General features: G+C 40.1%; 2 protein-coding genes and 1 pseudogene across 2 annotated transcripts; 1 reads left to right on the top strand and 2 right to left on the bottom strand.

Annotated features, from left to right (window-relative positions):
• Window positions 1–1,612, top strand: part of LOC104710294 — a 6,553-nt pseudogene extending 4,941 nt beyond the window's left edge.
• On the bottom strand, window positions 1,714–5,404 carry LOC104700145 (transmembrane and coiled-coil domain-containing protein 4-like). The gene is made up of 15 exons (XM_010415615.2): window positions 4,995–5,404; window positions 4,826–4,907; window positions 4,253–4,738; window positions 3,922–4,090; window positions 3,658–3,810; window positions 3,470–3,567; window positions 3,228–3,319; window positions 3,071–3,141; window positions 2,832–2,967; window positions 2,680–2,739; window positions 2,486–2,568; window positions 2,333–2,409; window positions 2,171–2,241; window positions 2,032–2,089; window positions 1,714–1,905 (listed from the first exon to the last, which is right to left on the bottom strand). Exons 1-15 carry the CDS (start codon window positions 5,384–5,386, stop codon window positions 1,792–1,794), a joined length of 2,142 nt encoding a protein of 713 aa, XP_010413917.2. The 5' UTR covers window positions 5,387–5,404; the 3' UTR covers window positions 1,714–1,791.
• Window positions 5,409–8,829, bottom strand: LOC104700134 (zinc finger CCCH domain-containing protein 44). Its single transcript, XM_010415606.2, has 4 exons — window positions 8,501–8,829; window positions 8,287–8,366; window positions 8,000–8,187; window positions 5,409–7,840 (listed from the first exon to the last, which is right to left on the bottom strand). The coding sequence occupies exons 1-4, from the start codon at window positions 8,827–8,829 to the stop codon at window positions 5,900–5,902; spliced, it is 2,538 nt and encodes an 845-aa protein (XP_010413908.1). The 3' UTR covers window positions 5,409–5,899.

Genomic DNA, 10,243 nt, shown 5'->3' with positions numbered 1-10,243 from the left:
GGCTTGTTCCACCTAAGAATGGGATTTCGTCACGTGTTTGCCATCACATCACCTGACCTGGCCCGACAAGTTCTTCAAGTCCAAGACATCAGCTTCTCAAATCGGCCTGTGACAATAGCCATAAATTACTTAACTTACGACTTAGCTGACATGGCTTTTGCTCCTTACGGACCTTTTTGGAGACAAATGAGGAAAGTATGCGTCATGAAGGTGTTTAGCCGTAGACGAGCTGAGTCATGGGCCTCCGTCCGCGACGAAGTAAATAATATGGTCCGGTCTTTGTCTAGCAACGTCGGTAAACCCGTCAACGTTGGAGAGCTCATTTTTACGTTGACAAGAAACATAACGTACCGAGCCGCGTTTGGTGCCGCATGCGAGACGGAACAAGACGAGTTCATAAGGATCTTGCAAGAGTTCTCAAAGCTATTTGGAGCATTCAACGTCGCAGACTTCATACCGTTCCTAGGCTGGTTCGATCTGCATGGGATAAACAAGAGGCTCGTGAAGGCCCGTAACGATCTCGACGGGTTCATTGATGAAGTTATCGATGCGCATATGAAGAAGAGGGAGACTGTAAACGATGATCAAGATACCGATATGGTGGATGATCTACTTGCGTTTTACAGCAAAGAAGAAAATTTAGTGAGCAAGGATTCATCAACTAATCGTAACAAGAGCTCCGTAAAACTTACACGTGATAATATCAAAGCGCTCGTCATGGTAATCGCAACACGTTATAATTTATTTTCATTTACATATTTCATACTAATCATTCTTTTTTTTTTGTTTTGTCAACTCTTAATTATCATTTAAAGGTAATCTGAATTATACAAAATATGCACGCATACATATAAATATATAATATCTTAGCATGGTTAAATTCAAGAATTAAAACACATTAGTCCTATATATTTAAACATTTATTTGTACTCGAAGGATGTTATGTTTGGAGGAACGGAGACGATGGCGTCGGGGATAGAGTGGGCCTTGACGGAGCTCTTACGTTACCGAAACGAACTCAAACGGCTCCACCAAGAACTTGCGGAAGTCGTGGGTCTTGACCAGCGCGTGGATGAGATGCACCTCGAGAAACTAACTTTCCTCAAATGCACACTCAAAGAAACCATGAGGCTCCACCCACCGATCCCACTCATCCTCCACGAGGCCATTGAGGACACGAAGCTCCAAGGCTTCTCTGTGCCCAAAGGCTCGCGATTGATTATCAACGCATTCGCCATCGCGCGTGACCTGAAACTATGGGTTGAACCTGAAGCGTTTAAGCCTTCGAGGTTTATGGAACCGGGTATGCCTGATTTCATGGGGACTAACTTTGAGTTTATACCGTTCGGGTCAGGTCGGAGATCGTGTCCAGGGAGTTGCCCGATGGGATGACACCGGGTGAGCTTGACATGAAACTGTGTCCAGGGAGGTCGCTGTGGCTAACATCATTCACAGTTTCACGTGGCAGTTGCCTGATGGGATGACACCGGGTGAGCTTGACATGAGCGACGTCATGGGTCTCACCGCTCCCAGAGCCACACGCCTCATTGCGGTGCCTAACAGGCGCCTCACTTGCCTTTTCAACTAACTTTTCAATGTGCATCAGTTTTGTTTTTATGTTAAATCTTGTTTTTATCTTCTTTTTCTGGTTGTGTCTACCTCAAATAATTACTGAAAGTAAGTCAATCACAATAAAAAAAATATATTGAAAAATGGGAGATGCTGTTTAGTTTTGCTTGACACTGAATCTGGAAAACGGGATATGGTCCTAATAATAAATGTCGTGTCTAGTTAGAGAGAGTTTCGGAAGACGGGGTAAGAGTTGTCGAGTTCGAGTCTTTCCAAGATTTGTTGAGTTTTCCATAGGTAAGATGAGTGACCTTCTACCATATCTGTTACATCAACCTGCAATGTTGGGAGTTATTCGATAGGTAATGATGAATATGATGATGATTAGTCTGATTATTTCCTTCACATCACTTGACATGAACATAAAATATATAACACAAGGAGAGAAAATGAGATACTTACATCCTCGATCCCTGGGATACAGACTGGTTGGATTCCAGCTAATCCTTGGGACAACAGACTGCAGAGATTAAGAAGAGAAACAGGTTTTCATTTTTGCAGTTTAAAACTGGGAATTGAAAAACAATTCAACATACAGTACCTTGCACGGAAGGCAACTCCGAGAGTCCAATCATTTGTGGCGTAAACATTAATGAATCTTCCAGCCACCATCTGATAACCAACCAAAAGACTTATTTGTTGCCTAGACTGTGACATCAATTGTTCATAATGTAAGGGAACACTCATAAAGAAAGTTTATTACCTTTCTTACGTCCCGCCAGTTCTCGTTCTTGATTGAAATTGGTGCTCCAAGAAGAACAAGTCTTTCCACAATTTCAGCTACCGTGAAAAATGTGTTAAGACGAGAATCAATTGTCAATTCTAAAGAAAGATAAATATGAGTGGGAGAATATACCATTCTTTTCAGTCTCGGCCAGAGTCTGGAGGCACTTAAAGACGACACGTGCACCAAGCGAAAAACCAACGAGAGTCACAGGTCTAAATTCCTCACAAGTTTTCCGAAGTGCAAAAATCAACATGCTGATGTAAAATTCTAATTGTATAACTTCCTATCATAAAGATCTGATGGAATTTATCCAATAACTATACCTATTTCCTTGCAACCCTTTTCGAAGCGCTTCAGCCAGAAGTTTTCCTACTTTGTCTGACCTGAAAGAAAAATAATAGCCATAAACTTTAAGTAGCAATAATGGTTTCATCACATTTGGTATTTCAGTATCATTACAGATTTTCTTTTTTACCTGTCAATAGCAATACTCCATTTACTATCTATGAAATCAGCAGCTACAAGGATTGTTGCCGGCCATACCATAGCTGCTAAAAGCGAGTTTAGTACAGTGTGCATGGCACCTTGTCTCATCAACTCCATAGCAACTCCTGCAACAATTTCATGTCGATGTTACTATCTATTCTTAATGCAACAACAAAAAGATAAATTTACATGGTTAAGCGTAAATGGATAAAAACTATATGATATTACTTGAAGTAAGCCAATCCTGAATTGCAGTGCTCACTGCTATAATATTCTTGGATTCCCATTGCACCGTATACCTAAGAAGCAATTATAGCAAAACATATGAATTTTACGAATCATAGTCACAAAAAAAATTGCACACGAGAACAACTCGTGTTAATACCTTTCCAAGTTGCTGGTTAACCCTTCCCATGGTTTTACAAAGTCTTCTTCCTTTAACACAAAGCCAGCCACTAAGATCTCCACTGCTAACCGCTATTACACCAAAAAAACAAAAAAAGAAGAAGAAGGACGTCATCCTCAAAATTGGATTAATGCAGAGCAAAGAGCTTTTAATATGAAGCACAGACAATAGTCAAATTTTTCCCAATGCAAAACTAGCAGCAGCAGGAAATTAAAACTAACTCCTTGATTATGATTTTCTCCAATAGCTTTAAATTCAAACTCCTCAATGTCCCCAGTTCTCCTAGCCATCTTAGTCCCTGTGAGCCCAGCTCCAGCAGCTATTCATAAACACACATAAAAACTATACAATTATCATCATTTCCATCCATGTTTTTACTTAAACGAAGCTAAAATTGAGGTCTATTTACCTCCAAAAGATGCTGCGACAGCAACAGAACCAGCAACAGTTCCGGCAGCCTCAGCAGCTGCAGCAAACCCACTGGCTCCAATTACCGGAATGATCGTGCCTAGTGTTGGTGCCAATGCACCGAACCCTGCAGCTATTGCTGGAGCAGCCAATCCTATTTCATATAATAAGTAATAATAAAAGGTGAAGAATAAGCATTTTCCAAATCCAAAGTCTTAATTTCCAAAACGTGGGAAGGGACTCTAACAGTTAGAATACATCATACCACCAGTGATGGCCATCAAAGTCCCCCCTGTTAAAGCAGCCGCTCCAACAATGCCTCCACGCTTCCATTTAGCCCATTCACTATTTGGTGACAGAGACTCTTCTTCCTTATTTCCACTTGACTGTTGTAATGCCATGGCAGAGCATGCAGACATTGTCTCAACTGCTTCCTAGAAAATACAAAAATAGTTTCTCAGCACAATGGAAATGCGCAAATAAGTTCCCATAACCAACATCTTTAGTACCTAAATCCCCAACAAGATAGCTATCATAAAGCAATGAGGTTACTATGTATGGTAGCATGATTTGAAAAAAAAGTGAAGCAATCAAACCATTTTAATCCACTGAAAGTCAAACCAAGTGGCAAGTAACCGCAGAGCAACATGATGACGCGCATCATAGCCTTTCCTAGTTCTTGTACATGTCTCATTCTCCTCATATTTATCTGCCAAGCAAGCAGAAAGAAGCTCGTAAAGAACATTAATCTTCCTCTCATGGCTAAGCAATGCTACTTCCTCAACAGGTTTCTTCTCTTGTTCAACAAACCCCGGACTGTGACCTGCATCTCTCTTTCCATCCTCTCCATGACTATCTGTTTCCTTAACCTCAGCGTCAGACTGTGCCTCGGGAACAAAATACTTCTCACGGCATTCGTTTTCGAATTCAACATGTTTCTCCATCTTAGCTTCCACAGATACAGAGCTGCTTCGAATGTTTTGACCCATAGCTTCAGCAGCTTTAGCTAAAGCGGTCTCTTTCTCCACCATTTCGCTAGAATCATCATCATCACTCACATCCTCTGAGAGTAACTTGATGAACTACGATAAACCAAATTGTAGCATCCAATCAAAAGAAGCTCATCAACACATGTTCCATGAAAGGAAGGGAAATTAGATTAGTCATACCGCACCGATGTGATCCTTAGACTGAGAAGAAGCAGCTATCTCCTCAAGGCCATGCCAAGCTGATGTATCAATCTGAAGACATCTGAAACCAAATTAACAGATACAGCTCAATACTGTATACATCACACACAGACGCATATGAACATTTCTAATTTCATTGTGATCATACCTGAAAACGGGTCGGAGGAGGCCGGAAACTTCGTGGACCCAGAGATCCGCGTCATCGGAGATAGGAATATCACCGTCGCTGCTGATTGGCTCTCCGTCGTCTCCGTCGTGGTCTGTGGTGGCAGGGATTCCGAGTGGCTTAGTCTGGCTGATCTGCGCTTGGTTGAGCGCGATCGCAAACAATGCGCTCGCCGCGTATCTCTGCGACGGCGTCATATTCGACGTAGCTTCCACCATTAGATCAACAACAAACGAAATCGAAGAAACAACAAAAATTTTACAAATCCAAATACGATCAATTGAGTTCGTCTCATTATTCCAAAAAACAACAAAGTAGAAAAAACTCGAGCCTACACTTGTCACTTTGTCAAGACATAAAAGATTTGAAAACATTCAAATATATAAGAATGAAACGTTGCACTATCATTGTCATATATATGGAATAATATAAGCTCATGACCCCTACAATGTTTTTGATTACGTACATCCCCATGGACAACCATTTTTATACTTCTTCTTCCTAAAGTACAAACAATGTAAAAATACACAAGTTGGGTATGTCTCTGTGCAAATCTTAACACAGGACAACGTTTACAACACCTAAATACTGAGAGAAAAAAAAACAATGGTGGTGGGTGCAGCCAAAAATACCGAGAAGAAACACATTTTGTATCATATATATCTTCGTCATATGCACCACTCTCTTTTTTGTTTCATTCTTGCTGATGATGATGATGATTTTGCCATTTATTTATGTTCTGTAATAATCCTGCAAAAAAAGAGAAAAAAAAGAGGGTATAGTCCACCATCGATCAGACGACGACTCTAGGACACTGGAGATGATCTATGGTAGCCTGTGCCCGTGATTATGATGATTTCTCTCTATGTGAAACCGAGCCCATCGAGCTAAAAATGCACGGCGCTGTTAGATCGTGAATGCATTTGCAGATCGTTTGTGGAGGAGCTCATGGAGTCACCTTTGCTTACATCTAGTGCTGGGCTATGTCCTTCAGCCGGGCTGAAGCTATCGTTTACTGAGTGCCGGATTAATAATTCTTCTGGACCACGGAACGTTGAAGTTGGAGAAGGAAGACGTTTTTGAGACTCCATGGCTTCCACTTCTGCCAAAAGATCCGAGACTGATTCGTCACATTCGTCTGGTCCAGCCACAATCGGTTGCCAATCCGTGGAAGTAGATGCGAAGTTGAATTTGAAACTTGGACTAAAGAGATCTAAAAAGTCTATTTCTTGATTGTCTGGGAAAGACGCCAAACCCGAGTTAGAATCCCACACATTTGAAGCACTGCTTGGAGTTGCAGCATTCCAGTTCTGTCCACATGACTGGACCGTAGCCGTGACTTGTTGTTTCTCACCTGAGCCGCTTAGACTACCGTTTTGATTGCAAGCATGCATTGCTGCGTTGTTTCCATCTGGATCTGGTTGACCAGCACTCCATCTTTCATGTGCTGGCATAGAGCAGTTTGAGTTTCCCGGTAATGTAGAGAGCGAAAGTGAACAGCTTATAGGGCTTTGTACAAGCAGAGGACTTTCAACTTTTCTTTTGTTCCAGAGAGAGGCAGAACCAACGTTATCCCTTTCATTAGATAGAGAAAAGTCCAATGGCACGTTGAGGCTAAAGTTGTTTCCGCTTTTGTTACTCACATCCGAGCTCCTTGTGATGACACTGTTACTGCTAGAAATGACACTCTGGTCAGTACACACTGAGTTGGGGCTGAAGTCCAGCATTCTACTCTCTAGTTTAGGAACAGCCACAGACCTGTGTTGATCGTTAGCTATAGTAGTTTTCACTTCCTGCTTGGGGACAGAATGATTCTGTAGTAATCCTATTTTATGGAACTGCCCATTTAGTGCGTCGGTCAGAAGTATGGAGCTGTTTTGCTGTTCACCTAACCTCCATATTCTCAGCTCAGGTGGGAAATGCCCGCTTGAATTCCATTGTCGCAGGTTAAGTAAGGAAAATGGTCCGTGAATCTTCCCATCTGGATCTCCATATAACCATACCATATTCGTATCCAAGCCATCAATTGGCTTATTGGACACAGTGGCGCATGTTTCAGGTTTTACAACGGCATGGTTTCTGCTATTAGAACTGGAAGGTCTAACCTGACTAATGTGCACGTTCAATTGCTGTGACTCTCCTTCTTGATGATGTACAGATCCATTCAACCTATCTTGATACTGTTCAGACGTATTCAACCTATCACAGCTTCTACTAGCATCGACCTGGAAGGACATAGTTTCAGTGACTGCTCCGGCTGAGGTATCTGTAACTGGAGATCTCTCTTGATGGAGGAAGTGAGAATCAAGAAGCTTCAACATTTCAAAATGATCCACTCGCTCCTTGCCAAACAATTTCATAAGCTTAGCGTCACACGTTATTTCAGAAATCTGAGGAGAGGTTTGCAGATTAATCCGTCTCACATGCTCTAGCACGAGAGTTTGGACATCATACTTTGATAAGACTGAAGCATCACCGTTTTTCATATACCGCACAAAGTCCAGGAGCTCATCTGTTGCCCACGCAGTGGCACTAGTCAATGGTGGGAGTCTGTTATCCAAAGAAGGACCCAACTTAATCACAGAAGCAGTTTCCATCTTCCTTACTTTAGCGCGACTTACTTTCATAACCTCAGGAGAATTCCCATTTCCCTTTTCATGAACCCGACTAGTAGTTCTTCTCTTAGAAACAGTGGAAGAAGAAGATTTCCATGGATTTCTTGCTTTGGTAAGATCATCTAACGTTAACGATAGCTTTTCTTTAAGAGAAACCCAGTAAATCTTAAAAAGATACTCCCAGCTGCCTTGATCATCAAAATCGACCTGAACCTATAACAACAAGTAATACAATTAGCTTGAAGAAAAAAAGAAGCTCATTTCAAAACAAGAAAAGACCTCAATCAAGTTCCACAAAGAAACATTAATCTAGTGCTGATGAGTAAAAGGGAAAGCAACAAAATGTGGATATAGAATCTAGAATAGTAGTACCTTCTCTTTGGTAGGATCAGCTGCATTCTCAATAAGCAATATAGTCTTCATGCAGATACCACAGAATCCTTTGTTTTCCCTTACAACTACATACTCTGAGCTTCTAACGCACCTCTTACAAACTGAATACGGACAAGTATAACACATGTAGAAAGAATCCTTTTGACAAGCAGTACATATATGCCAACCTGAAAATAAAAACATCATCATCCTTTATTAATTCTCCAAAAAGAGTTCAAACACTCTGAACCATTTCCAAGAACATGAATGTTAACCAAAAAACTTACCACAATTCCATTTAGCTCTTGATCTGAAGAATGCTTCAGTACGCTTAACACAAGCTGGATGATAAGCTTTTGGACATCCCCTGGACAAATTAAGAAACCCTCAAATTACATCAGAAACAGCAAAATTTCTATTTTTAGAAGCACGAATCTACTCAATTGAGCTGAAGAGTAGTAGTAGTAGTAACTTCTCCCAAAAGCTCAAAAACACACTCACCTACGATCGCAGAGAACAAGACTACCACCGTCGAAGCAAACAAAACAAACATCTTCATCTTCTCTCCTCTTCCGCGAAACAGGAGACGAAGAAGCTTTACAACCCAAAGTCCTCGGGGGACGACCACGTCTAGTCGAACGACCAACGCTCTTCTGCTTCTTCAAACAATCCGAATCTTCTTCTTCATCTTCGTCGTCGTCTAGCTTCACATCCAAATCTACAGAGCCGCCACCACCACCACCACCAGAATCGAAGAAACCAGGAGGTTTAGCATCCAAATTCAGATCGGAAACACAATGATCGACTCTCATAAGATCGATTTCCGGCATCGGCTCTTCGTGACAGCCAAAGAACACTTCTCCACCTCCAAAAAATTCACAAATCGGAAAAGATCTGAGTTCTATAAAAAAGATCGGGGTACGGTGGTGGTGAAAGTAATCTTCGAATTAAAAAAGAGTTGTATAAAAAAAAAAAAGGAAGAAACCCTAGGGGTCGTATGAGAGAATTGGGGAATCGAAGAACGGAGGAGGGAGGTGGTGGTGGAGATGGTGGCGTGTAGGGAGAGAAGTCACAGTGGGCACATGTGATAAAAATAATATGGACTTACTCGCTTTCTCTTTCACTTTCTCTCTCTCTCTCGCCCAAACACAACACAACACTCCAGAAAGAAAAAAAAAAAAAAAAAAAAAAAACTCTTTTTATATAGTATATTCGATTTTGGATAAGAGACGGTGACGTGTCAGTGCATGGTTGGGTAAAGAATTTNGAGTTGTGAATGGAAAAAAAAAAAAAACATTTGTAAAAACGCCGATGCCACGTGGACAAAGTTGAGGGTAATGGGAACCACGCGCGTCTTTTTTTTTCTCATAATATTATTTTAATTAATTAATAGAGTTAGTGCTGTAGCGTAGGCTTCGTGTCTTAAGCTAACACGGACTTTTATGTTAATTTATTTTACTCTTTTTAGATATTTATTCTTTTTTTTTTATTACTATATAATAAAATTAGTGGACCAAAGCGAAAATGAAATTGAACTACTTTTTTTTTTCCTTTTTGTGGTGTTTATACATGTCGTGGTCGTAGTTTCTTGCTTTCGTTCTTCTTCATCTTAGCTACCTAACCATATATCTTATCTTTAATTTTTCATTTCGAGATCTTCTTCTATTCTTCTAAAGAGAGAGAGAAAAGAAAACAAAAAATTAAATTGGTTGACAAAACTTTTTATACTACAAAAACAAAATGTAGTGGACAGAAACGATCTCATTACTAAAGCTTTATTAAAAAGTTGCAATGATTTCTAGCAGGATAATGTTTTATAAAAACCTATATTAACTGATATTTTTAAGAATTTTTGTTTGCTATATAAAGAGGGTATCGAAAATAAAAATTGGTTAATAACAATGGATCTTTTTTTACCAATAGTACAAAAAACGACACTTGCGAAACTGGTCTACCAAGTCCAAGAGTCTTAAAAAAAAAAATCTACCAATATACTAATGCGTTCTGGTCTCTAGGGTTCTAGGGTAAGCTTTTTATATATTCTTCTTTATAGTTTTTTTTTTCCTATATAGTTAATGGTAAACTACTAAGCTTTTTTTTTTTTTTTTTGTTTTAAGCTACTAAACTTTACTTTTCTGTCTTTTGCATTACGACAAATCCATAGTAAAAATTGTTGGAAATAGATCTAGAAGGAGCTACTTTTAACCTTTTTACTTCTTACTTCCTTAAAGTGTTCTTACACAC

This window comes from Camelina sativa, chromosome 1, assembly GCF_000633955.1.
Source record: "Camelina sativa cultivar DH55 chromosome 1, Cs, whole genome shotgun sequence".
Taxonomy (NCBI): domain Eukaryota; kingdom Viridiplantae; phylum Streptophyta; class Magnoliopsida; order Brassicales; family Brassicaceae; genus Camelina; species Camelina sativa.
The sequence above is the reverse complement of the archived record's forward strand: the minus strand, read 5'-3'. Positions and strand labels throughout refer to the sequence as shown.

Excerpts from the sequence above, each read along its gene's own strand:
- LOC104700145 (XM_010415615.2), bottom strand. The coding sequence starts at position 5,386 with ATGTTTTCAAATCTTTTATGTCTTGACAAAGTGACAAGTGTAGGCTCG. Across the intron at positions 4,908-4,994 it reads CTCCTCCGACCCGTTTTCAG|ATGTCTTCAGATTGATACAT; the intron begins GTATGATCACAA and ends ATTTGGTTTCAG. Across the intron at positions 3,142-3,227 it reads TTAACCAGCAACTTGGAAAG|GTATACGGTGCAATGGGAAT; the intron begins GTATTAACACGA and ends ATTGCTTCTTAG.
- LOC104700134 (XM_010415606.2), bottom strand. The coding sequence starts at position 8,829 with ATGCCGGAAATCGATCTTATGAGAGTCGATCATTGTGTTTCCGATCTG. Across the intron at positions 8,188-8,286 it reads AAGAGCTAAATGGAATTGTG|GTTGGCATATATGTACTGCT; the intron begins GTAAGTTTTTTG and ends TTTTATTTTCAG. Across the intron at positions 7,841-7,999 it reads CTGATCCTACCAAAGAGAAG|GTTCAGGTCGATTTTGATGA; the intron begins GTACTACTATTC and ends TTGTTGTTATAG.